The sequence below is a fragment of the Heloderma suspectum genome, chromosome 7 (genome assembly GCF_057233095.1).
Source record: "Heloderma suspectum isolate Gila_16-S chromosome 7, 16-S_ref, whole genome shotgun sequence".
Taxonomy (NCBI): Eukaryota; Metazoa; Chordata; class Lepidosauria; order Squamata; family Helodermatidae; genus Heloderma; species Heloderma suspectum.
Window position 1 is genome coordinate 54,256,620 of NC_139464.1, and position 27,622 is coordinate 54,284,241.

The 27,622-nt window shown below is 44.3% G+C and overlaps 1 protein-coding gene across 3 annotated transcripts; it reads right to left on the bottom strand.

Moving 5' to 3' along the window:
• Positions 1–10,346: 10,346 nt before the first annotated feature.
• Positions 10,347–27,409, bottom strand: MRPL42 (mitochondrial ribosomal protein L42). 3 transcript variants are annotated; one of them, XM_084810290.1, is made up of 7 exons: positions 27,375–27,409; positions 26,967–27,082; positions 23,369–23,528; positions 22,064–22,127; positions 20,007–20,091; positions 17,159–17,322; positions 10,349–10,504 (listed from the first exon to the last, which is right to left on the bottom strand). In XM_084810290.1, exons 3-7 carry the CDS (start codon positions 23,451–23,453, stop codon positions 10,459–10,461), a joined length of 444 nt encoding a protein of 147 aa, XP_084666416.1. In that variant the 5' UTR covers positions 23,454–23,528; positions 26,967–27,082; positions 27,375–27,409; the 3' UTR covers positions 10,349–10,458. The 3 variants fall into 3 exon arrangements, with proteins under 3 accessions (XP_084666415.1, XP_084666416.1, XP_084666417.1); XM_084810289.1 differs by lacking the exon at positions 26,967–27,082 and having other exon boundaries at positions 10,347–10,504; XM_084810291.1 differs by lacking the exon at positions 26,967–27,082 and having other exon boundaries at positions 27,186–27,409.
• Between the last annotated feature and the right edge of the window lie 213 nt (positions 27,410–27,622).

A 27,622-nucleotide genomic window follows, 5' to 3' on the forward strand; every position in this document is an offset into this window, starting at 1 on the left:
TGCTTTTCACTTACTGAAGACAAGACTGAAGGCAGAAAGACCCACAAACAAGCAGCAGCTGAAGGCAGCTGCAGTGGAGGCCTGGCAAAGCATCTTGAGGGAGGAAACTCAGTGTTTGGTCATGTCCATGGGTTCCAGACTTCAGGCAGTCATTGACAGCAAAGGATTTTCATCCAGGTATTAAAGGCAATCCTTAAATTTGAAATGATGTTGGTTTGTTCCATTACTTATGAGCCACCAATGATGGGTGTGTGTGTATGCCACTGGCTGTACTTCTGGAATGGTTAGTGCTCCACTTTTGTCAATCCCCTTGAATTAGAGCTGACAGTCCTGACTTCGCTCCCATCTGGGTGCGTTTCCTTTCAACTTCAATGTGACTGGTGGTGTACAGAGGCCAACTGCCAAAACAGTTATCCTTGTTCCAATATTTCTGGCCTTGACAGTACCTGCTGAACTTTGAACTCTCTAGATAGCCTTTATTTATTTATTAAATTTATTAATCGCCCATCTGGCTGGTCACCCAGCCACTCTGGGCGATGTACAGCATATAATAAAACAGTTTAAAACAATAAAATTTTACAATAAAAACATTTTCTAAAATACCCTAACCCACCCCAAATGCCTGCCTGAACAACCACATTTTTAATGCACGGCAGAAGCTCATTAAAGAGGGGGCATGGCGGAGTTCCCTAGGGAGGGAATTCCACAGAGTGGGGGCCACCACAGAAAAGGCCCTCTCCCTCGTCCCCACCAGTCTAGCTGTCCTGGCTGATGGGACAGAGAGAAGGCCATCCGAGGCTGATCTTGTTAAGCGGCCTGTCTGGTGTTGCTGAGGCGCTCCTTAAGATAGGCTGGGTAAAATTGGACTCTTTATTTAGATTTAACTCACAAGTTTGTTGCGAAGATAAAAAAAAAAAAACCCTCTGTGCTAACACTTACACGAAGGATGTGTATCCCAAACTACAGCTGCATTTATTTATATTCTGGAAATAATCTTGAACCAGCCATTTAAAATCTTCTAATTGCCTAAAAAATGTGGTATTTGAAAAGAGAAAAAGGGCTTCATGCTTAGCTTGTATATTTGCTTTAGCACATATTGCCTTAAGTTTTTTTGTGTATATTTGACAGCTAGATGGAAACTTTTTATTTTTGTTTTTAAAGAAATGGGCAATTCTAAGAATTCAGGCAGAAAACGAGAAATTCTGAGAATTCAGGATGTGTGTTGCATGCCCCTCCTCTCCCATTTGAGCCAATGCAGCCCTTGAGACTCGGATCCCGACAGGTTTTATATAATATGGCACTCTCGAACATCTGAGGTCTAGCTCTTTGTGCCAGTGTAAACTGGGGGGTGGGGAGGAGGGGTTGGGGGGGAGGCATCTCTGTCTGCCTTCTGTGTGCTGCTTTCATTGATCTTGGAAGAAAAGCTATCACAGGATCTAGTAGACTGGACTTTTCTCCCTTCTCCTGTGAATTCAAAGCTGGCATAGGTAGACGTGTGTGTGTGTGTGTGTGTGTTTGTTTGTTTAGCCCTTCCAGAGGATTGTGCTCTTTTCTAATGAGATGGGAATGTCAGGAATACTTCACAAATTCAGTGCTGTGCTGATTTTCAGTCACCTTTATTTTGTATCGGCTTTTTGTAGCTTAGAATTGATCTGGATAACTAATAGTATTTGTTGTGAACACACACAGCAAGCTGCACAGGGTTTGTGATTAGTACACTGCTTAGTTTTCTTAGAAGAAAGTTACAACAACATTGTGGATGAAAATAATGTAATTGTAATTCTCTGATGCAGACCTGCAACATTGCTGCAAGTTAGGACTGTTATTTTTTTTTTAAAAAGATATATTGTATTAACCAGATTTGATTTATAACCTGAATTGAATATGGAACCCAGTAGATTTCCTCTGTGTAGGCCAGAGGTAAATTGCATGCCTGTTGAAAAATAACCTAGCACCTCTCTATGGATTCTTAATTTAAGGATATTAGTGTTTCCTGGGCAATCTAAAATGAGGTAGAATTCGAACACAATCCTTGTAGGTATTTCTGCTATAAAACTAACCTTGTTTCCCCCCTTTTTTCAATGCTTTCACCATAGAGATGCCAAGGCCTTGGCCTACTCAGAGTAACCACTTTGTGTCCATTGAAATTCATGTCTAATGGCAGCTTGCAGGTTATATCAGACGTGTGCATGACTTTATCTTCTGTCTGTAAAAGTGATTGTCCAGTGGAGCAGTTACTTCCCTCCATTCTTTACTGTTGTTTTGGACCATCCCAGCCTCCTGCCGGGTAACAACTGGAATACCAACTTAGTTTGCTTTGCACCCTGGAAGGAGCGTGGTTAAAGAATGTAAACAGATGGAAATCCACAAGGAATTGTAGGTGGTTGGGGGGAATGGGAGAGAAGAAGGCGGACAAATAACTAATTTTAGACCAGCCTTCCCCAGCCTGGTGGATTCCAGATGTTTTGGACTTTGACTGCCATCAGCCAAAGTCAGCATGGCCAATAGTCAGGAATGCTGGGGAAGCACCAAGTTGGGGAAGGCTGTTGTATCCCTTTATCCCGTTCCTCTGCAACAAATTGATCACGGGGGTGGTGATGTCTCAGACAGCTTTCTCTTGGACTAATCCCCCTATCCAACAATTACGTTACTGAGGGGAGGGGTCCCCCCATGGACACTTTGGAGGGTGGGCTCAGCCTCAGACCATGGTCCCAGGGCACGTCTGAAGGCCCACACAGCAGGTACTTTGCTAAAGCTAAGCAGGTCTGGGTCGGTTCAGTGCCTGGGAATCCCGTGTTTCCTCCTTGAGTCCCGCAATGGGAGAAAGGAGGAATATTAATGTAATCAAATAAATCTGTGCCTTTGAAGTGGCTGCGGGAGAAGGGTGGAACTGTGGAGCTCCTCATGCTGGCTGTGCTCACTTCCTGCTCAGTTAAGACTGTTCCCTTCCCCCTGCCGGCCCACGGTTAGCATCTGTGCACTACCTGCCGCTGCTGGGTATAAAAGGGAAGTGGTTTGGGGGAAGGAGGCTGAAGTTGTTTCAACCTCCTGCTATTTTCTTTGCAAATACAGAGTGTCCAGACATTGAACATTCCCACATTAAGAGGACATATTTGCTCAAGCAAAGTGCCTTCATTTGGGAGCCTGTCCCCTGCTGCATGTCCAGTGGGGTCTCATGGCAGCCACCTTAGGTGGTGGATGCAGTGGGGGTGGGTGGGAGGCAGGGAGCAGCAGTGAGGTGTTGGGAGGACAGAGCTGTGTGTGCTGCCTGGCCTGGCCTGGCCTGCACCTTTAAGCTGCCCTGCTGCCCACAGGTGCGATGGAGGATGCTGTCCCAGTGCCAGTGTTGAAATAAGATTGAACTGCTAGGCCAGTTCGAGTTCTGTATGGGGAGGGGGGACGATGACACTTAGGCTTGCCTTCCCCCCCCCCCAATTTCCTATTCCCCTTGAGCTTTGCTGCAATCCTCACAGTAGCTGGGGGGAAATGAATTTTCCCAGCAACAATATATTGCTTGTTGTTGGAATATAAAGTATCTTTGGGTGACTTGGTCTTGATTAGGTGATTAAGATCCATTAGCTTTACAAAAGACCTGCTCATGGCAGATGAAAACTCCTAGAACTGGTTTGTTGACCTGGATCAACAATGCTGTGTGTTTGCATTTCCCTTGGGAGCATGGCTGTGGGCACTATCATGACGAGTGCCCACGCGTCACAATGTACCACTGCTCAGCAGCAAAGTGTTTTGGGCTGTTCCTGCCACTCCTACCCAGCCCCCAAGCTGTGCATGGGGATGTGTAGGTTTTGCAGCTGTGAGACCTGCTTTGAAAGTTTTCTACGGAAAGTCCTAAATCTGTAAGGTTGCGTTACTAGAATAGGGTGGTGTTCTAGGCCATACTAACCATCTTGCTTAGTTTGACTCTAAATAAGCTGAGTGCTTTCTGCTTTTAGTATTCCTGCATCAGTGCCATTAACCCTATCTCTTAAGAAAACCACCATTATAGCTGAGTCTGTGTCTTTGCTCCAGCAAGCCATATGCTACTTTATTGGGGGTCACTATCCAATATAAGGTAAAATACTTTAGCGGCTGCTGGGAAGTAGCAAAAGAAAACCATAGCCAGGGTTGCTTAATAGTGGATACTTAATACTGGTTTAAATCTCTGTTCTTCCTTTCTGAGGTTTGTAAACAAAAAGCAGTGGTGGTAGGTGTTTACAGTATTTTGGTAGGGTCCTCAGTAGTTGGAAAGGAAGGTGCCTCTTCTTACATGCCCACCAACAAGTAGAATGAGCAATAAATGGTTTGTTAAAGGGATTATATCCCGCTGTTCAAAAAGTTAGAGTGATAGTTAGCAAAAACAAACCCAGCACAAAGCAGCAATGATTAAGTATTAAAAAAGCTTGGAAAAATAAACACGATTTTGCCTGGTGCCAAAATCACATCAAGGTAAGTACCAGGTGAGCCTCTGGTGAAAGCATTCCACAGTTGTATCACCACCAAGTAGGCCCTTTCCCCTCTAGCCACCTGCTGGTAGGGGCATCTGAAGAAGGAAGTCTGTTGAAGATCCCAGGTGGTCCTTCAGGTACCCTGATCCCGTCCTGTGGAGGGCATCAAAGGTCAAATCCAGCATTGAACCCAGAAAATAACAGAGCCAGTGCAGTTGGCAATGCACAAGCACCATTCAATCATAATGCCTAATCCCTGTTATCAGCTTCACAGATGTGTTTTGGGATAATGGGAATTTTTGGATTGTCTTCAAAGCCAGGCCCTTGTATAATGCATTGCAGCGGGCTAATCTGGAGTTTACTAGGCCATGGATCACTGAGGCCAGGCTATTTCTGTACAGTACCCTAAAGTGGAAGGCCCTTCATATTGCAGAGACAACCTTGGCCTCCAGTGACAAAGACGGATCAAATGAGCACTCCCAGACTGCAAACATGGTCCTTCAGGGAGAATGCAACCCCATCCAGCACAAGGTGAAGACCTGATAACCTGGGCAGACAAATCATCCACCAAAAGAATCTTGTGTGGACTGAGCTTCAGTTTATCTAAGATTATCCCATCTGTTACTACACCCAGCCAAAAGGGGTCTGTTATATAAACGTTACCCTGACAACATATTTCTTTGGTATACACCAGGCCTTACTTATAGAGTGTGGTACGTTCCCTACATTTACCTAGTTGCTAATTATAGTATAGAACTGATCTAGCTTTATTACACCTGTACCACCCACTTCCCATAAACAAACTGTCTAGCCTCTGGGTTGGGAAACAGGAATATCAAGTTTAAACTCCTTGCAAATTTCAACAAACCATTTTTGATACGCTTCAGGGAACAAAATTGTAAGGGAACCCTGTTGAATACAATCCAGGGAAGAGCAGGGACTGTTGCTTACCTCATTTATTTTTAAATTGATTCTTTCATAGGCTCTGGGTCATACAGTTTTAATATAACTAAAAACTAAGCAAGACATATGGAAACCAATATTTTGGCACGAACTTAAAAGCTATAAACACTAGAAAACTGCCATCAGTGACTGTCATTGTATCTGGTGAAAGGTGGAGCCTAATCCTATAGTATATGTGTTTCATTAGGAGAACCACTGAATTGTTGGAATTTACTCCCAAATAGGTGTGCATTGAATTTCAGCATTTTAGACCTATTCCCATGCAGACTCAGGCAATGCTAAACCAATTGAAATCTATAGGAACACAGGAAGCTGACTTATGCTAGGTCAGGCCTTTAGTCCATCCAGCTCAGTATTGTCTACACCAGCCTTCTTCAGCCTGGTGCCGTCCAGATGCGTTGGATCACAACTCCCATCATCCCCAGCCAATATGACAAATGGTTCAGGAAGGCTGGTTTACACTGACTGGCAACAGACATCCATGATTCCAGGCTGGAGTCTTTGCCAGCACTACGGAGATGCCAGGAAGTGAACTTGGGACCTTCTGAATGCAACACATCAAGGGTTGTGGCCCCTATATTCCTTATAATTGTCAAGAAAGCAGTTGTATTCAAGAACTGTTTTTCACTCAACACACTATAAAATCATATGGCAGCCACCCACCCACAAAGTGTATTCCCATGTTGGTGTAACAGCATTTAGGATTTCCTTAAATCCTGAAATACCTAGGTGAGTGCAGGATAAGGAGATTGCACTTCTAATGGATGAATGTTCATTAATAAAAACTTCAAACGTAAAATTCAAACACTTTGTTCTTGTGGCTCTATTTTCATCTATTACTCAGATGTCATCTTTATTATTATGTAACAACCTCCCTCTGATTGCTGCTTAGGATACTGGTTGCTTTCTTTTAGATGTGCATGAAAACAACCCTGCATGAACAGGCAGTGAGGGGACCAAATGAGATGTTACACAGATGTTAGTGTTTCACTGTGGTTTTGCTTAATGAACAGGGGTGGGAGGGCTGAAATCAGAAGAGGGGAGCTGCTTTACCCTTTCCTGTCTAGCCTTTTCTTGCTCAGTCAATCCCCCTGGCTGCTTTTCCAGCTGGGGAGGAAGAGAGACAGATGTGGCAGAGCTAAAGAGCTTGGAAGAAGCTCAGGGGAGTTAAGCTGCAGTTGGGTGGGCGGAGGGGAGAAGAAAGTTTGGCACTCCTTGTTTTAAAATCAGACCTCAGCCACTCTTTCTACACGATTGGGGCAGTTTGCATTTGGCCTTACAGACTGAATGAGTAAGTTATTCTGGTTTGAAAGTCCACTACCTCTGATCTGTTCAAGTCAAGTGAATATACTGTTTCAGTCCACTGAGGGAATGGAAATATGCACAAAGCATCACGGTAACCGGAATCCTCATTTACACAACTAATTACACAAGTTAATGCTAGGACCAGCTGCCTTGCCCCAGCCAGAATGCGTGCAGTTATGCAGATTCAAACAAAGTGCTTTCCTCAGGCATGTGCAGAGCAAAAGGTCATCTTCCTGAAATTGACATGATGGTTCTGTTGGTCTCTGCTGTAGTTAGTGCAGGGGTCCCCAACTCTCAGGCCACGGACCAGTACCGGTCCATGGCCTGTTAGGGACTGGGCCACAGCAGGGGTGTGGGAAGCCCCCTTACCTTGGGTCCATGGGGGGGGAGGTGATCCGCGCCCCCCCCCCGAATCCTGGCCGGCTCCGCTCCACTGCGAGTCCGCAGAGCTGCCGGCTGGCTCTGGTCACTGTGACGCAAATGGCATCCGCGCGGACGCCATTTGCATCCCTGTTCTTCAAGTAATAGGCTACGTAACATAACCTATTACTGCAAAGAACAGGGACACAAATGGCATCCGCTATGCAGACGCCATTTGTGTCCCTGCGGCTGGAAGTCCGCCAGCGGCCGGAGCCAGCCGGCAGCTCTGCAGACTCGCCATGGAGCGGAGCCGGCCAGGGCCAGCGAGGATTCTGGGGGGGGGGGCAGATTGCCTCCCCCCCCGGGACCCAAGGTAAGACGGGTTCCCACACCCCTGCTGTGGCCCGGTCCCATCCCCGCCTCCCGGTCTGTGGAAAAATTGGTCCCTGGTGCCAAAAAGGTTGGGGACCGCTGAGTTAGTGCACTGACAGATGCTGGGTGCTATTAATGGAAGCTTTTCTGAACAGGCACTTAATCATCAAGATACACATCCTTTGTTTGTAGAGTTTGGGTGTCCTATTAGCATCTGATGTAAGAAAAACCACAAAGCCTATGAGGTGGGAAGAAGTACTTTCTGCTGTTATTGAATGAGTTACTTTCTTGCTAAACAAATGTTCAAGGCCATGTACCAATTAGAAATACTTTCAGCATCCCTGGTTTTTAATAAATTCAAATTTAAAAAATCCAGAACTAATATTTTAAAATGGCAGAATAAAAACACATCAGACAAAATGACAAATAAAAATATAACCAATCATGAACCACATAACTCAGATACAAGAATAACAAAAATTAACATGTCATCTGGTTAGAAGTTCAGGAAAATACAATTAACTTTATACCTAAAATGTAACAAGTTTTAAAATGTTTTATTTACTGCATTTTTAACTTTTAAAAAGTTGGCACCAGGAATATATCCTTGGGGTGGAAGTTCCACAACCCGGGCCCAAGTGTGAAGGGAAGGGGTTGGAACACTACACATTACTAGGTTCCATGGGTATCTACCTTGGGCTGCAAGCCCATTACTGTAAGGGAAACATGGAAGCTAAATTGTAGATTTACACTCTAGATCATGCTGGAGGGTTGTTGTGCAAATTTATTTCTGAGGAATTAGATGGAGTGTTCAGATTTTGTAAGATTTGCTGTAGCCAATCAGAAGTAGCATTGGGACAAAAATACCATCCTCAACTGAGCTATTGCCCTAGGCCTTCCTCTAGAACTGAAGGCGAGTCCTTGTATGGAAAACTCTAGAACTTGCAGTGGGTACATGCATGCAAGACGTCCCTCCCTATGTGGCATAATCTCTTAAGAACTGCTGGTATGTCCTCTGCAGAGGGAAAAAAGGAGGCAACAGGGAATAGGGGGAGGTAGAAACAAACACTATAGTAAGGCCTTTCCATCTAGCCCACCAGCCTCTCCTCTGTGGACCGACTCGAAACCCATGCAGGGATGGGAAGGGTTGACCCTCCCTGCATGCTGCAATCCTGAGACACCCCCACCCTTGCACCCTTAGGTTTTTTTCCCCTAAGCCAGACTGATAAAATGGACAAGAAGGACCAAGCATGTAACATTGATTCTGGCCCACTTGCACTGGCTGCCCGTATGTTTCTGAGCCTGATTCAAAGTGCTGCTTTTGACCTATAATGCCTTATATGGCTCCGGACCACAATACCTGATGGAGTGCCTCTCCCAGCACGAGCTGCCTCATACACTTTATTCAGCATCTAAGGCCCTCCCTCGGTTGCTTCCCCCAAGGGAGGCTTGGACAGCATCATCAAGGGAGACAGCCTTCTCAGTGGTGGCCCCATAATTCTGGAATGATCTCCCCAATGAAGCCAACATTGTTGTCTTTTCAGTGCCAGGTTACTGCCCTCTTCTCAGGCATTTGGTAGCATATGGAATCATTTAGTAGATCTTAGATTGTCCTTGGCCGATTGTTTAAAAATTGTGTTTAGCTATATTGCCTCTGTGTGCTATTTGTTTATATGTTTTTATGCTTTTCTACTTAGTATAATGTATTTTAATGATTTTTCATTTTTTTGAACTGCCTAGAGAGCTTCAGCTATGGGGCAGTATAGAAATATAATGAAATGAGAATGAATGATAAAATATAGCACCTGCCATTCTCAACTTGTATGCCAAGAGGTAGAAGCTGTTTCTTTCCTTCCCTTCCTTTTAGAGAACCAAGACATAGAACTATATAAGTGGGGTGTGTTATATTAAAAAAATAGAATTATTCATAATTAAAGTGTCGTTCCTCCCAAACTTCTGATTCCACCATTTGATTTCATTTATTTCTCTGTTCACACTTATCAATACTGAGAATTAACAATCTGCCTACATTTGACCATTTTACTGTGTCCCATTTGATCTTAGTAGAGTATATGCAAGTAAAGCTGTGCTCTTGTACTGCAGTGCCCTCTGGTGGTTCAGATAACAGCCTCCAACATTGCCTAATAAACAGCCAGAATGGTGATGCCAAACATTAGCACCAGTATATCCATCTTTACCATTGCTATAATGTTGTGGAATTTCCAACTGCTCATGCAGCAGTTGCTAAGACTCCCAAATCTCAAAACTTATCTGCGTGTATAGCAGAACTAAGGAAACTGAGTATTACATGCAAACGATATATCCTGTAAAATACACTGGTCACAACATAATGCCTTTCCCGTCATTACCCAAGTTCAGACGACGGGCGTGTGTTTCAACAGCTATAGTTCCACAATGGTTTTTCTACAATCCACATTTTCCAGCTGTGGGAAATTTAATCAATAAAACTGATGAGTGAATTATTCCTGGAAACACAGCTTTACAGGAGCTGTTTAGTTCTAATAGCAGACACTGTGAGAACCCTCCAGAAGCAGACATGACTTACAGTCCTGACTGGCAGTAGTGGCTTAATGTTTCCGCACATCAATCTTCAAGGTCATCATGTTTCACTTACTTAACATCAGTCTCCTAGAAGTCTGAGGCATCCCGTTCTGTTTGCTATAAATTTCATTCTTGACCTCTGGCTCCTGCTCACAAGTCTTACTACAAAGAGACCTTGAATTTTCAGTCCAGTTTAAACATGACATTAAACTGCAGGGTTTGCCTTGTTTTCCAAGATATGTATCCTAATAGATCAGCAACCTGTTTATTCCAATATTCTAAATTAGACAGGGCTTATCAACCAACATAAAGAAATGAATTAAGCCGCAAAGGATTTTTTCTTTAGAAAAGTACTTTAATGAAAACATAATACACGCAATATATGTTTGAAGAATCCCCCCCCCCGTTAAAGGTTGTTTTCCATGACAATGAAGATGACAGGCAAACATCATGGTCACCTGTCTTTGGGGGTATTGGTTTTCTTGCGTCTTGTGTGGTACCTGGAAGAAACATTAAACTTGATTAAAGGTGTTAGTATTTTATATTCACTCATTAGCTTTAAGAGACCAAGAATTTTCATATTGGCATCTTGTGTTTTTGTATTACAATGACTCTTCTCAATCTTATGCATGACATCTTTGTATTTAATTTAAAATTCAGAGGTCTAACAATTCAAAAACTTCAAAGAAATTAAACCATCTTTTATGAAGTCTCCTGCATCATGCAAGAGCTCCCTGTAATGCTTGGGAACGAGAGCAAGTCCACCTTCCAGCAGCAGGCTTTTCTGTCCTTCAGCACTGTGAATGCTGCTTGAACTGTAGTGAGGGTCAGCTCACCAAGATGCACCTGGTTCCATCAGTGTCTTAGCTGGAACTCACCAGCAGAGAGAGGGACAAGAGTTCCCTAGAAGTCAGTGCCCAATTCTAGGCACAGCACAGCATTGCATCAGGCTCTACAAGTTGTACCTACAGTTTTTTCTCTTTCTTCCTAGTCATACTATGGAAGACCTTGAATAAGATTTTCATTTCTAGGCTAAATTGCAGCCACCTCGAAAGTGTTGTGGAACTAAACTGCGAAGGACTCTTGGCAAATTCTGGGCATTGGGCTTAATGGCACAATGAACAGAACAAGATCTGGGTTGTCAATTCAGTTCCTCTCATTGTAAGAGATAACAGATAAAAACTGGTGTCGCACATTAAGATAAGCCTATGAAGCATGCATCTAGCCCAGTGTGGTCTACTCCAACTGGCTGGTGCTCTCCAGGGTTTTAGGTAGAGGTCATTCTGATCACCTGCCATCTGCTCCTGTGATTGGAGATACTGGGGATTGAACTGGAGACATTCTGAATGCAAAGTGTGTGCTCTACCACTGAGTTGCAGGCCCTCCCAGTGCAGCCTCCTTACCCTTCTGACATGGAAAGTCCCCCTGAGGAATCAAACTAGCAGCTACTCGAGGCACACAGCGATAGCTTATTGGCTGGCTCCACCTGGGAAGCAATTAACCACTGGCTTGGTTGCTTATGGACGGTTAAAAAAATGTTCCTCTGGGCAACCAAGCAAGTCCTCATTCTTATTTCTGGTGTCGAGGAACTAATGGGAAACAACAAAATAAAGACAAGCCTATTCCACAGCCTCTAGGACAAATCCATTTTTATCACAAAGCTGGTTATTCAGGCCAGAAGTCAGACTGACTGATTCCTACCTGGAAGGGAATAAGATAACAGTCTTATGCACAGCCCCTTCATGGATCACTGCCTTGTTGTGGCGAAGGGGCTTGCGTAACTCAGTGAAGCCATAAGCTATGCCGTGCAGGGCCACCCAAGACGGACAGGTCATGGCAGAGAGTTCTGACAAAATGTGGTCCACTGGAGAAGGAAATGGCAACCCACTCCAGTATTCTTGCCAAGAAAACCCCATGGAACGTATCACAAGGCTAAAAGAGATGACGCCGGAAGATGAGCCCCTCAGGTCGGAAGGTGTCCAATATGCTACTGGGGAAGAGCAGAGGGTATTTCCAAGTAGCGCCAGAAAGAGTGAAGCGGCTGGGCCAAAGCCGAAAGGACACTCAGCTGTGGATGTGTCTGGTGGTGAAAAGAAAATCCGATGCTGTAAAGAACAATATTGTTTAGGAACCTGGAATGTCAGATCAATGAATCAAGGTAAGCTGGAGGTGGTCAAACATGAGATGGCAAGATTGAACATCGACATCTTGGGAATCAGCGAACTAAAATGGACAGGCATGGGCGAATTTAATTCAGGTGACCATCATATCTACTATTGTGGGCAAGAATCCCTTAGAAGAAATGGAGTAGCGCTCATAGTCAACAAAAGGGTGGGAAAAGCAGTACTGGGGTACAATCTTAAAAATGATAGAATGATCTCAGTACGAATCCAAGGCAAACCATTCAACATCACAGTAATTCAAGTCTATGCCCCAACCACTGAGGCCGAAGAAGCTGAGGTTGATCGGTTCTATGAAGACCTACAACACCTTCTAGAACTAACACCAAAAAAAGATGTCCTCTTCATCATAGGGGATTGGAATGCTAAAGTAGGAAGTCAAGAAATCACCGGGATAACAGGCAGGCATGGCCTTGGTGTACAAAATGAAGCAGGACAAAAGCTAATAGAGTTTTGCCAAGAGAACATGCTGATCATAGCAAACACTCTTTTCCAACAGCACAAGAGGCGACTCTACACATGGACGTCACCATATGGTCAATATCGAAATCAGATTATGTCCTTTGCAGCCAAAGATGGAGAAGCTCCATACAGTCAGTAAAAACAAGACCTGGAGCTGACTGTGGCTCAGATCATGAGCTGCTTCTTGCAAAATTTCGGCTTAAATTGAAGAACGTCGGGAAAACCACTAAACCGTTCAGGTATGACCTAAATCATATCCCTGATGAATATACAGTGGAGGTGAGGAATAGATTTCAGGGATTAGACCTGATAGACAGAGTGCCTGAGGAACTATGGACGGAGGTCCGTAACATTGTTCAGGAGGCAGCAACGAAATCCGTCCCAAAGAAAAAGAAATGCAAGAAAGCCAAGTGGCTGTCTGATGAGGCTTTACAAGTAGCTGAGGAAAGAAGGGAAGCGAAAAGCAAGGGAGAAAGGGGAAGATATACCCAACTGAATGCAGAGTTCCAGAGAATAGCAAGGAGAGACAAGAAGGCCTTCTTAAATGAACAATGCAAAGAAATCGAGGAAAACAACAGAATGGGAAAGACTAGAGATCTCTTCAAGAAAATTGGAGATCTCAAGGGAACGTTTTGTGCAAAGATGGGCATGATAAAGGACAAAGAAGGCAGGGACCTAACAGAAGCAGATGAGATTAAGAAGAGGTGGCAAGAATACACAGAAGAACTATACAGGAAAGATCTGAATGTCCCTGATAGCCATGATAGTGCGGTCACTGAACTTGAGCCGGACATCCTCGAGAGTGAAGTCAAGTGGGCCTTAGGAAGCATTAGTAACAACAAAGCTAGCGGAGATGACAGTATTCCAGCCGAGCTATTTAAAATCCTAAAAGATGATGCTGTTAAAGTGCTGCATTCAATATGCCAACAAATCTGGAACACTCAACAGTGGCCACAAGACTGGAAAAGGTCAGTTTACATTCCAATTCCAAAGAAGGGCAACGCCAAAGAGTGTTCAAACTACTGCACAAATGCGCTCATTTCACATGCCAGCAAGGTGATGCTCAAAATCCTACAAGCTAGGCTTCAGCAGTATGCGAACCGAGAACTACCAGAAGTACAAGCTGGGTTTCGAAGAGGCAGAGGAACTAGAGATCAAATCGCCAACATTCGCTGCATCATGGAGAAAGCAAGAGAATTCCAGAAAAATGTCTATTTCTGCTTCATTGACTACGCTAAAGCCTTTGATTGTGTGGATCACAACAAACTGTGGCAAATTCTTAAAGTGATGGGAGTACCAGACCACCTTACCTGTCTGCTGAGAAACCTGTACGAGGGTCAAGAAGCAACAGTAAGAACCAGACATGGAACAACCGATTGGTTCAAAATTGGGAAAGGAGTACGACAAGGCTGCATATTGTCACCCTGCTTATTTAACTTATATGCAGAGTACATCATGAGAAATGCCGGGTTGGATGAATCAGAGGTCGGAATTAAGATTGCCGGGAGAATTATCAACAACCTCCGATATGCAGACGATACCATCCTAATGGCAGAAAGCGAAGAGGATCTCAAGAGCCTCTTGTTGAGGGTGAAAGAGGAGAGTGCAAAAGCTGGTTTGAAACTCAACATTAAAAAAACTAAGATCATGGCATCTGGCCCTATCACTTCCTGGCATATAGTAGGGGAAGAAATGGAAGCAGTGACAGATTTTACTTTCTTGGGCTCCAAGATCACCGCAGACGGTGACTGTAGCCATGAAATTCAAAGACGCTTGCTCCTTTGGAGGAAAGCTATGGCCAACCTAGACAGCATAGTAAGAAGCAGAGACATCACCTTGCCGACAAAGGTCCGTCTAATCAAAGCTATGGTTTTCCCAGTAGTAATGTATGGCTGTGAGAGCTGGACTATAAGGAAGGCTGAGCGCCGAAGAATTGATGCTTTCGAACTGTGGTGCTGGAGAAGACTCTTACGAATCCCCTGGACTGCAAGGAGTTCAAATCAGTCCATCCTAAAGGAAATCAACCCTGACTGCTCATTGGAAGGACAGATAATGAAGCTGAAGCTCCAATATTTTGGCCACCTAATGCGAAGAGAAAACTCCCTGGAAAAGACCCTGATGCTGGGAAAGACTGAAGGCAAAAGGAGAAGGGGACGGCAGAGGATGAGATGGCTAGATAGCATCACGGATGCAATGAATATGAACTTGAGCACGCTCCGGGAGAGAGCGCAGGACAGGAAGGCCTGGCGTGCTATGGTCCATGGGGTCACGAAGAGTCGGACACGACTGAACGACTGAACAACAACAACTTATGCACAGACTCTATAATAAAGCCCTAAAAGGGCTCTAAGGCTTGCCTGGGGGAGCGGGGGGAGTCATACTTGCAGAACAGAGCCCTGTTTAACATTGGACAAAGTTATGGAGGATGCAAAAAAACCCCTATTATTAGTAAATACACAGTAGAAATACATTACATTATTAATGACAGCTGCCTATGTATAAGCGGGGAGATGGGATGATAGAAGGAGTAGGGCAGGGGAATAGAAACACAGGGAAGAAGAGCTCAGACAAATGGAACAGGGAGTGAGAGACCACACACTCTCTCTTTCCTGCACGCACTGATCATTACAATGCCCACCACCTCGACAGATCCCTTCCTCCTTCCCCTGCTGCTTCTGCCTATCTCTGTGTACTGTGGCAACAAAGGAAATCTTGAGCGGTGGAGAGGAAGCAGCATGGTAGTAGATAGCAGAAGCGGTGGGCAAGCAGGTTGGCAGGTGGGGGAGCAGTGGGAGCAGCAGCTGGCAGAAAAAGCAGCGGATCAGGTTGGTTAGCACTGGGTTGCTAGGGGCAGAAGCAGTGGGTGGGCAGGGCAGCAAGAAGCAGCGGTGGGGGGGACAGAAGTGGTGCATGGCAGCAGAAGCAGAGTGGGCGGGTGGGGGGGGCGGCAGAAGCAGAGTAGGAAGTCAGTCGCGGTGGGGGGAAAGAAAAGAGGAAATCGGGGGGGCAAGAAAGGAAGGAAATATGGACAAAAATGACAAATGCATCTGAAAAGGTTGTCTATCCTGTTATAAGATATTTTAAAAAAACAAAGGCATTTTCATGATTATTGTTGAATCTGTGAACTCCAGTTTTAATCAAAAAAGGGCTGGCATTCCATGTTAACAACTGAGGGGTGGGGCGGGGGGCGTAAATTTGTTTGCAAGGTCTATAAGTCAATATAACATTTGATCAGTATAGCAATTTGTGTGATGTCCATAGGTTGACATTGTTTATTTATATCACGGGTAGGGATGCACGGATCGTATAAAATCCGTTCCATCTATGTATCATGGATTGTCAGGCACCCTTCATTCCGTCGCTTGCCCATTGACAGAATCGGATTTTTTTAGTTTCCGAATTTGCACAAGTTTGCATTTGCATGGATGCACATTCACGCAATTTTGCATGTGTGAAAATGCACAAATTTTCTCCACCTCAATGTGCATTTTCATGCTTTAGCCTATGGAGAAATGCACACTTTGGGCTGTTTTTTAAAAAATTTGCATATTTTTCTACATATGGAAATTGCGCAACATTTGAGAAAACCAGAAAAACAGTCAGCAAGTCTGTGGAATCTGCCCGGAAGGGAAAAAGCCAGTCCGCCGTGAAATCTGCAGGTCCAAACTCATTTGGTTCCGTTGCAATTTCTCTGACATCCCTAATCAGGGGTAGACAATTTATGGCCCTCCAGATGTTTTGGCGTACAACTCCCATCATCCATCACCATTGGTTATGCTGTCTAGATGCGATCGGAGTTGTAAGCCAAAACATCTGGAGGGCCACAAGTTGCCAAATCCTGATTTATACCAAAGAAATCATCTTATTGGTAACACTAGATTAGCTAAATTCCTACTGATAATAATGTTTTCCCAACATACAAACCATTCCTGATTTGTTTCTTTTCAAGCATCGTGGTCTCTAATCCTACTTCAAGTACTTGCATATTTGACAAGAGCAATTCTTGATCAAATATATTTGGGTATTTATTTTGTCTATGGTACTTTGTTTTTTGTTGCTGTTGTTTTTAGTAAACATCTAACCATTCACTGAAGAGCTGAAATCATTGCTGATTAAAATCCTAGGATCCAACGCCAAACAACCTAGCCATGGTGAAGTCTTGTTGCGCACCCTATTAGAACAATGATCAGCCCCCACCTCCTTTCTAAAATTTCCTTTTCTGTTGTACGTTTGGGTGGAGAAACCAACCAGAGAATCGGAGTCAGATATGCCTTTCCTCTCTTATCTCTAATTAAGACTAGTACCAGGGACACACAGCTCAGCTCAGCTAATCAGCTCAGAAGATGCAATAAGAGTTTGAGAACCTATGCAATAAAATCTTCATTAATTACACTATCAGTTGTATGGTTGATATACCTCCATGTAAAGAGTGATACCCAAGAACTTGACATATTATGTTCTCATTTCCGCAGCACACTTTCCACACAAGGAAGGCCCTCAGAAAGTACTTACTGTCCCACAGGATACCAGCGATGTTTTGTTGTGTAAAACATTTTACTAAGCTCCTCAATTGTAGGACCCTTCTTGTTCTTGAGCTCCTCTACTTCCAATCTATGTTTCAGCACCTGATCATGTGTTTCTTCTTTATAATCCACTGGATCTAGTCGTGGAACGGGCTGCCAAAGAAAACCACATACCCCAAATTATCAAATGCAGATTAAAAAATCTGGATTTTTTCCTTCAAGGAGAAGCCATAAATCCATGCCTTACTGACAGCATACCTATCAAATGGGCAAACATTAAGAATCTGAAAGATTGCAGAACATTTAACATGGAGTCTAGACACTCCAAAAAGGAACAAGAGGATCTCTATCAACTGGAGAACTGGATGGAATAGCAACCAAATAATATTTACCAAGAACAAATATGTGAAAGTATCATGTGTCTTGCAATGTACCCCCAGCATCCTGTTTTCAACAGTGGCCAGATACATGTTTCCAGGAAGTTCACCAGGAGGGCATAAAGATATGAGCCCTTCCCCACTGTTTTGCTCCATAACCATTAGTATCCAGAGACATATTGCCTTTAAACCTGGAGTTCCATTTACCTAATATGGATATAGCTGCCATTTTGTGGCAGTGAAATCTATAAACTAATTGCACACTGTGTGAAGTACTTTATTTTCTTTGTCCTGAATCTACTGCCAATCAGTTTCATTGGATAATCACAAATTATTGTTATAGGAGCGGGACAAAAAATCCACCTACCTTTTTGTACATCATGCATAACTTTATAAAACTTTCCTCCTATGGAAGGTAGTCCAACCCCATGATCATTTTGACTATCCTTTGCTGCACCTTTTCAAGCTCTGATTATATCCTTTTTGAGATGGGACAATCAGAACTGTACACAATATTCAAAATGCAGCCACGCCATATAGGCATTACAATACCGGCTGTTTTATTAACAATCCCTTTGTCACAATCACTAGCATTTGCCTGTATTCCTACTGTCACACGATTTTGACACTTTCATTTATCCACCATGACGCCAAGATCTTTTTCTTGGTTAGTCACTCTAGTTCAGTTCACGTTGGTATATGTGAAGTTTTCTGCCCCAATGTACATTACTTTAGACTGAACCTAATTTGTCATTTTGTAGTGACCTGGCTTGGAGCAATCTTTTTGAAGATCTTCATAGTCTACTTGAGTTTTTCAATATCATCTGCAAATTTGGCTCCCTCATTGCTCACCCCTTGCTCAAGATCATTTATAAGATCCATTAAATAGCATCGGTGCCAACACAGATTCCCTCATTTTTTAGAAGCTTTCTTTTGAAATTTAGGCTGCAATCCTATCAGGATTCCCATCAGCCTCCAAACTCAGAGGCTGACAGGGATCCTATGCAGAGCAGGAAGAGCACGGATGCGATATTTGCTTCTGCACTCCCCCTCCCCTGCATTTTAGCTAGACAGGCTGGGGCTCTGCGGAGAGGGAGGGAAGGAGGCTGGGACAGCCGGAGGATTCTTTGTAAACCAGCTGCACCAGTCTCCTCCCTTCCCCATCCACCAACATGCCCTCTTTCACCCCTCTATGAGCTCACATTTGTGAGCTTGTGGAGGCAGCCCGTGCCATTTTCTCAGTGTCAGCTGCGAGGAGGCGGGGAGCTCAGACTCCTGGGTCTGAGGTCAGAGCGCAGTCTCTGACCTCAGATCCAGAAATCTGATGTATCCTTTGGGCTCCTCAGACTCTTTCTAGGGGCCATAGGATTGCTCTCTTAGTGGGACTATGTTAGACTTTCTGGGCAAGCTTCCATGTTCACAGATGCTAAGTTTGGTAGCACTGTGGTCACTCTTCCTGAGCAATTTGAAGACACATCCTTCAACAGATGCTAAACACCACTCAGGATGAGGACCAGGTTTGTCTTCCATCTAAAAACTTATATGACTAATTGCTCCAGGACACAGTTATTTTTCTTATCTAGAAACAGTGTCTGTTGTGACCTGAATACGCATTTACCATGTCAGTTCAAGGACAGCTGAAGGAGCCTGTTGCTATTTCCTTCCATAGTGATTCTATGCTCTCTGACATGGAGCATCACTCCCAAAATGGCTTGTCTGGCCCTTTCTATAGATTTTATGTGCAGAGATGACCATACCGTTGACTCACTGGCAGTATCCAACACTGCTGCTCCGCTTCCACCACTGACATAGCACTAGTGTAAGTGACCTCCAGTGCAACACCAATAGCTTAAGTTGGCACCCTGGGTTTCCCTGGAAAATCAGCCCATGTCCACTTACACCATCGGCATTGTGTTGGAGGTAGCATACACTAGTGCTACATCAATAGCGTAAGTGGAGTGGCAGTATTAGATACCGCCCCCTGTTCCACTTGGGTTTCTGATATGGACACTATCTATGTGGTTTTAGTACTAAGCACTCCAATCTGTGGTTGAGCCTTCTGGTATTAGCATAGAAACACCTCCAGCAACCCTCCCCAACCTGGTACCCTCCAATGGACATGCTGACTGGGGATGGGAGTTGTGGTTCAACATATGATTCAACATATCTGGAGGGCAGCAGGTTGGGGAAGGCTGACACACACTGTGTCCCTCTCCAAGCAGCCTTTTCATTTGCATTTTCTCTTATGATCCTTGACTCACTAGATAGTGGTCTTATTTTTCCTCTGTGTTCACAAACATACAATTAGTTTTAAGCATAAGCCTCTCTGTATCTTTTAAATCACGTTCATACTAAGGAATAAATCCCAAGGTCATATACTCTGAAGTCTACCCAAGGTACATTGGCTAGCTACATTTCCCAGATAAGATCAGGAAGATAAATTTATGCAGTTTCACATACTTTCGTGTGTTCATATGGAATGTCCACTGAAGGGTGATAGCAAACGATCGTCTTCCCATTTGATGTCACAGCAATTTCCACTTTGCTAAAAAATAAAATAGAAAATAATCAATATTTTCTGCATTTTCTTTTAATTAAAATATTCTCATAATGAAAAAACAAAAGAAATATCCAGAACAAGCCAAAGTTTTCTATACAATATTTCTTGATGAATTCCTTCATATGATTTAATGTTATTCCAATGGATCAAAAATGGTCTCCAGCTGTCTAATGATGTAGAATGCTCATTTCCCCATAGATTTTTGAAGTGTGTCATTTTTATCATTGTTCCATTGCATACATATTGACAGCTCATCAGTTACACAACCCATGAGCTGTTATGCATAAGCAGGAGCAGGCTGCCTCCTGTGGGCCCACCACTTCTGCTTTTACTCCACAATCGGCTCCTTCATAAGCTGTTGAGTTTGATGTTCGAACCTGGACCGATGGGTTAGTTTAGTTTAGGGGCTAAACAATGCAGTAGTTAACTTATGGTTTGTTCTTGGGTTAACCGTTAACTGCTGCATTGTTTAGTTTAGGGGCTAAACAATGCAGCAGTTAACTTATGGTTTGTTCTTGGGTTAACCGTTGGGGTGTTTAGCCCTGAAATAAAACATTGGTCTGGGCTTGGATGTCACACTCAACAACCTACAAAGTAGCTGATCATAGGTTCTTCAGTAAAAGCGGACATGGCAGGTACGCTGCAGGTAGTACGCCTGCTCTCTCCTGCTCATCCCCAACAGCCCATGGTTTGTTTAACCAATGGGTTGTTGTTACATGTGAATAGCCTCATTATCAATGCTCACCATGCACTTTGCAACCAGTCTTCCACAGTGGGCAAATACAGCTTTTTCCAGTACTTTTCAAACAAAATGTGCTTTAGTTAACAAGTTATTTACAAGATAGTTGTGATCTTTTTTGATGTCCAAACACTCTGAAAAGAACTTCTGAGTCCAACAGCAGTACTTCTCCTACAATTTCTCTGTCATAACAATAGATTTCCAGAAATGTGTTATTTGCTTACTGGAGAAAGCAAGTACATTTATAAAGATCCCAGTTAATAATTGTATCAGGCAAAGAGCACAGAGGTTCTCTCGACCCGATAATAAAATACCTTCATTTATATCTAGATTCATATTCAGTAGAAGCTTTTATTTATTTGAAGAAATGGGTGTAAAAAACACCACAATACCAAAGCCAGGGCTGTTGAACACAAGTTCATCAATAGCAAATCCAAGGTCATGCCTTACTGAGAAGTTCAGCCAGATGCAAGAGAGAAGGGGTTGCTATGAGAATAGCACAAAGGAACATAGAAAGCTGCGTTATACCAACTCAGACTATCTTCTCATCTAGCCTAGTATAGGATATTTACTAATGGGAAGTGAATACAGCTATTCCACAGTTCATATATCCATTATGAAAATGTTGCTACTCTGAATGCTTTTAGGTAACTAGAGTATTGCTCTTGTTCTTCCATAATCACCATGCCAGTCAGATGAAAATAGAAGAGGCAATTCCTTCCATTTGTTACTATGAACGAGTTAGGGACATACTGGCTTGGATCCAACAGTATCCTTCTGCCAGTGGAAGAGAAACGGTTGGCGGAACAGGACTCCGCCACCCCGTAGTCCCCCAATCTGCTTCGGAGTGTTAGGGACCCCCCCCATGGCAGATGTGGGGAATGCATGGGAGGCTACAAGAGGGAGGAGGGGATAGGGAAGTCCCATTCCATCAGCATTTTCCATTCCGCTAGCAGAAGGACACTACTAGATCCAAGCCACTACACTGAGGGTATTGTGGTGCAATGACAGCCAGAATACACTGAGCATAACAGTGGAATCTGGACACAGTACAACATTGCTTAGAACGACTCAAATAGAAGTACTCCAGCAGCGTATCAGTGCACTGAAGATGACTCCTACTTCTAATATTGCAGCAGCCATTCTAGTGTTCCAACTTGCCATTTGACAGACTTTTGAAATGAACACGGAGTTAAACCAGAATGGCTTAATACGCACCAGTTATAGTCATCAGGAAGAGCGGAATATGTAGATTTGGGGCAAGCACAATACACAGCTGCATCTGAAAATACAAGAGCCAAATCAAGTGACAGTGGTAGGAGATAAAGCAAAATGTGGCTTTCTTTGAACAGTTCTAGTCTAGGAGGAGAGCTGAAGAGAGCTGAAACGAGCTCCATAATTCATGTTGCAAAGCCCTGTGGCATGGCAAGCCTTTCAAAAGGTGTCCTGGTACTTTGACAGAAAAGCAAACACAGCTGTCTTAAGAGCAGCCTCCCCCAGCCTGACGCCCTCCAGATGGGTTGGACTGCAACTCCCATCAGCCAACACAGCCGATTACACACAAGTATATGGCTCAATAGAGAGGAGGTGCTGCCCCAACACTATACTAACCTATATTCCCAGACTGATAGCGCAGAATTCTTCCCTCTCACCTGCAAACTCAATAGAAAGGAGACACCTTCCCCAGCACTGGGTGTCACAGCACAGAGCCGCTACTCAAAGCTGTAAGTTGCTGATGGGGAAGAAAGCCCAGAGCCGTTTGCCGCCTCTTCAGCTTTTCTGCTTTGGTTAGTGCTCTTTAGCAGCAGCCATTAAAAACAGAGGGGTGAGAGAGAAGGGATGCAAATATTTATAGTAGGATTAGGCAAGGCTGGGCAATGACCCCCTTTGGGAAGCTGGGTGTACTCCATCCTGCAGCAGCTCCAGGCTCTGTGTGGGAGGGATCAGCACGTATAACAGGGAGGGCTCCAGTTTTCTCTTCCCCATCACACCCCGCTGCTACGCCTGCCAACCTACCCTGAGCTGCTGCATTGCTTGCTTGCTGCTCCTCATTCAGGCATTTCTACTTGCATCTCAGCTGCCTGGGAGGAAACACATTTCTCCAGCTTCCATGGACAGCAGCCCAAGCAGGAAGCTAGGCTTGGATGTGAAAACAGAAAAAGGCTCTCTCCTTGCACAAGCTGAATGCCACTGAACTGCTGTTGCTGCAGCAAAGGATGTGGCCAAGCTCACTGTGGGTGCAGATGCAAACTTCTCTCTCTTCCCAGCTAAGCCAAGCTACTTAGCACCATGGCAGCCACCGTCAAAGTGAGCATGAGGAGTTTATCAGAGGGCCAATACACCAGCTCAGCTGTCAGGGACCGCTGGGGGGGGGGGGGGCAACCCTGTGACATACAGGTCTTGGTTTCTCTGCCAAAACAGCAGACATTTCACTAGTATCTAAGAATGTATATATTCTCTCTCTCTCTCTCTCTCTCTCTCGCACACACACACACACACACACACACAGTCTGCAATGCTTACCAGGTACCAGAGCTTGCCTGGTGAAAGTGGCCAAACGCATCCACACAGTCCTGGACAAAACAGCCCTCCTTGATGCTACAGCCATGCTGGCAGGCAAAACAGCTGTCACTTCAGGGTGGTGTTTGAGGGGAATTTGTATGGTGCAGTCCAGGTTTCCTCACTGTTCAGGAAGCAATGGGGTTGTTAGTGCTTTAGGCAGAGAATATATTAAGTCTACAATTTACAAGTCAACTGGCACCATTTTTAATAACTGTTCCAGGTGTTTATTATTGAGCATTTCACTATGCAAAGCCCCTGCAATCTTTGCCTCATTATTTCCCCAGAGCGTTCATATTATTCTTGATTCTGCAGATGGGAAGTTCCTCTCAGCCTCAGTCCCCCAAGGCCACACAATATTTCCAAGGCTGAATCAGGACATTCACAAATATGATATCGGTGCATGAACTTTCAGCCTGAGGGCCAGATTTAATTTCGGAGACGCTCCAGTGGTGGGTGGGGCTCAAGATTAAAGGGGTGGGGCCAAGAGACCAAAAAGACCAGCATGTTTTAGCTTAAAGCATTTACTGCCACTAACTAAACCTTAGGAGAGGCAGTTCAACCTTTTAGAATGGGGTGGGGGGAGAGACACTGAAAAGCCACCAAATGATTGGCGGTCAGGGGAAAGGAGGCATGGCCATCAAGGGAACCCAGGAAGGTCAGATTGGGACCCCTGGAGGAACAGACTTGGCTTGCAGGCCTGAGGTTCAACACTCCTGATGCAAGCACTGTTCCTTTTTTGCATTGGTTTTAAATATTTCTATCCCACCTTTCCATGCTGAGTAGCCAAGGAAGCTAACAAGACAGACTGAAACCATAAAAATGCAATAACCCAAAACTAAAATATCAGCTAAACAAAACAGAAAAGCAGCACAGTGATCAAAAGACTTCATACATATCCAGTGTGGTGTACTGGCAAAAGTGTTGGACTAGGAGCTGGGAGATCCGGCTTCTAGTCCCCACTTGGCCATGGAAGCTCACTGGGTGACTTTGGGCCAGTCGCACACTCTCAGCCCAACCCACCTCACAGGGTTGTTGTTGTGAGGATAAAATGGAGAGAAGGAGGATAATGTAAGCCGCCTTGGGTTCCTTGCAAGAGGAAAAAAGGCGGCGTATAAATGCAATAAATAAATAAATAAAGCTGATCTAACTTGGCATCAAAAGGAGAGCAGAATAGATGCCTAACGGATCTCTCACTTTCATCCAGGAATGTCTGGAGCCGGACTGCCACCACACTCTTGAGCAGCCTTCCCCAACTTGATGTTCTTCAAATGTGTTGCAGCACAACTCCCATCACTCCCATCCTGGGCAGGGATTATGGGATCTGTAGTTCAACACATCTGGAGGGCACCAGGTTGGGGAAGGCTGCTCTTGGCCCAAACCAGAAGATCAGCAACTGCTGGGTAGTTTGATTGTTATCCAGGTCTGGCAAGACTTTTTCAAGACACGGTCTCACTGACCCTTCCCAGACCAAACAAGTCCATCTCCATTAGTTGGACGTTATCAATCACAATGGGAAAGTAGCGGGCTCGATTCGCCAAGCACCTGGTCCACATCCTTGGGTTGGAAAAGCCAAAATCAGTCAAGCAGTAAGGGGGAAAGGATCCTAGAGAAATGGCTGGTATTCATCCTGCACCCAATGTAGCATCCAAATCAAAGCAAATGCAAGCAGCTTTATCTGCAAAGCAATTAGCAAATAACAGACAGCAGTCTGAAGGTTCTTTTAGATTATCCTTGGGCCTAGAATATAGCAAGCCCCTTTTATTACTCAGAAAAGGACTGTACAGACACAATAGTGGCAGAGAAATAAACTCTCCATAGCACCATTATTTATGTATTAACCTTATAACTTCATTGTATTTAGTCAAAAGTTTCTGCAAACCTCACATCCATCCATTTATGCCACAAATCAGTAATTTACAAAATAAAATGTAAATTGATAGGGTACATAAAAATCTGCATTCATTAAAATCCTTTGCTACATAAAACACAACTCAGTTAAAATCATTAAGAGTATTTATTAAAAGCATGCATGTTGTTTCCTAGTTGCTGAGAGAAGTTAATAGAGTTATTCTTGGCTACTCATTACTTATTGAGTTACTTGGCTACCTATTGATCTTTAATTTATTTAAGATATTTATATACTGCCCTTCATAATATTTCTCCCAAGGCATATAAAAAACAATAAAATATACAATAAACCAAACATAATGAGCACAACACACAATTAAAACAGCAAAGTAAAAACTTAAATTCCAGTATTTTAAAATCTAGCATACTCTGGTGGCAGCAGCAACACTTTGAAGAAAGTCTTGGTGGAAGATCTTCATGCTTGGGGTCATGAAGAGTCAGACACAACTGAATGACTGAACAACAAAGTCCTTAAGGTACCTGGCTCCGAAGCCACGAAGGTTTTTAAAGGTCAAAACCAACACCTTGAACTGAGCTTGGTAGCAAACTGGCAACTTCCCAACTACATGTTTCCATGCCAAGCCTGTATATCAGCTAAGTTTTAATTAGAATAGTCTTTAAAGTTGATGTCATACAACATAGCCTACACATCACAACCAGGGTGGGGGTGTAAATCTATTGCTTCCCTGTACACAGGTGGTGAAGCTTTTTGTAAATTGGCTTAGAGAGCAATCCTATGGTCCCTGGGAGAGTGTCCCAAGGACCACATGACTGCTCAAAAACCCCTCTGAAGTCTGAGAAAATGCTCTGACTTCGGAAGGGGGAGTCAGAGATTCACCCTCAGACCCCTCCCCGCTGGTGTGGACAGAACTGTGCTGGCTGCCTCTCTGAGGTCGGAAAAGTGACCTTTTCCAGTCATTCCAGTGGGAGGGGAGGAGACCAGAGAGGCCAGGATACAAGATATCCTGAGCCTCCTCCAGCTTCCTTCCCTCCCTCCCTCCAAAATGTCCTCGCTAGATGGGCTCATCTAGCAAAAATCACCAAAGATGGAGGCAAAGATTGCTTCTGCCACTCCTATAGCTCTCATTTAAGGCAAGGCGCAACTGCTTGACACCGTCTCTGCTCAGGTAATTTTTAACGTGAGTGCTGGGTATGCGGTTCCACAAGCTGCATGTTAGGTTTTGCCACTCCCACTTTACTGTGATAGTGAAATCATTGCCAAGAGCAGAAAGGACAACATATTACATCCCTCAACTACATGATCAGGGCATTCTCCGTGTGGTGGTGGTAGGCCTAAATTTTCGCTGCTCCCCCCCCCCTTTTAAGATACAAATAATTAAAACACAGTTTACAATGTTTTCTTTAAAAGACCTGCAGACCAGATGAACTGCCCCCCCTACTTTTCTAGCGCCTCCCCCCCCCCCGAGCTCTTAGGTTAGCTATGGGCCTGGAGGGGGGGGGGCATACTTCCCTAACTGATCAGCCATCTTTTTTTTTCAGAATTCTGTTTTAATAATAATAATAATAATAATAATTTTAATATGGAGTTGTATTCTTTTATCTTATCTTTGTATCTTTTATTGTGCACCACTCCAGAATCTGTTTATATGTGCAGCAGTATATAAACGTTGTAAATAAGGTAAATAAATACTTCAGCTTCCCCATCCCGCATGCTCTGCCACGCCAAAAGAGCAGAACGCTCTGCAGCGATTAGGAAAACGGCTTTAGCAAGCTGCCCCAAGGACTTCGGAGCAAGGGCGCTCCTTTCTGAAAAAGGCCAAACGAACAGTGCAACGTGAACAGCAGGCATGTCTGCTCAGAAGTAAGCCCCACTGAGTTTAACGGGATTAACTCCCAGGCAAGGGTGTACCGAATCGCAGCCAAAGAGCAGGATTCTCAGGCACCAGACTCCTAATGCGCCTCGGCAGTCGCGCTGGGGTTGAACTCTTCTTCGCGTGCCCGTGGCACCCGCTCGTCCCGCCTCGCCCCACCACAGGTACTGCGGAGCCAGGCAGACGGGAGCCTCCCCCAGAAGAGAGGAAAGTAAGAGGGCGCTTACCTGCCCGAGCAACGGGGCCATCTTGGGCTGTAGGAACCGTAAGTCTTTTCCTTTACGACAAAAAGCAATTGTCGACGCAGCTTCCGGTCCCGCCCAAAGGGCATCGGGAAATGTAGTCCACGCAAGAACCCTGTAGAAGGCCGGCCAATCTTAGGCAAAAACCTTCCTCCCCCAGTGACGTATACGACCGGAAATGGGGGGAGGAAGGAAAATCAACAATAACAACGTTCCTACAGTCAGTTACTCCT

Excerpts from the sequence above, each read along its gene's own strand:
- MRPL42 (XM_084810289.1), bottom strand. The coding sequence starts at position 23,453 with ATGGCTGTAGCATCAAGGAGGGCTGTTTTGTCCAGGACTGTGTGGATG. Across the intron at positions 22,128-23,368 it reads CAGGCAAGCTCTGGTACCTG|ATGCAGCTGTGTATTGTGCT; the intron begins GTAAGCATTGCA and ends TTGTATTTTCAG. Across the intron at positions 17,323-20,006 it reads TTCCATATGAACACACGAAA|CCCGTTCCACGACTAGATCC; the intron begins GTATGTGAAACT and ends TTTCTTTGGCAG.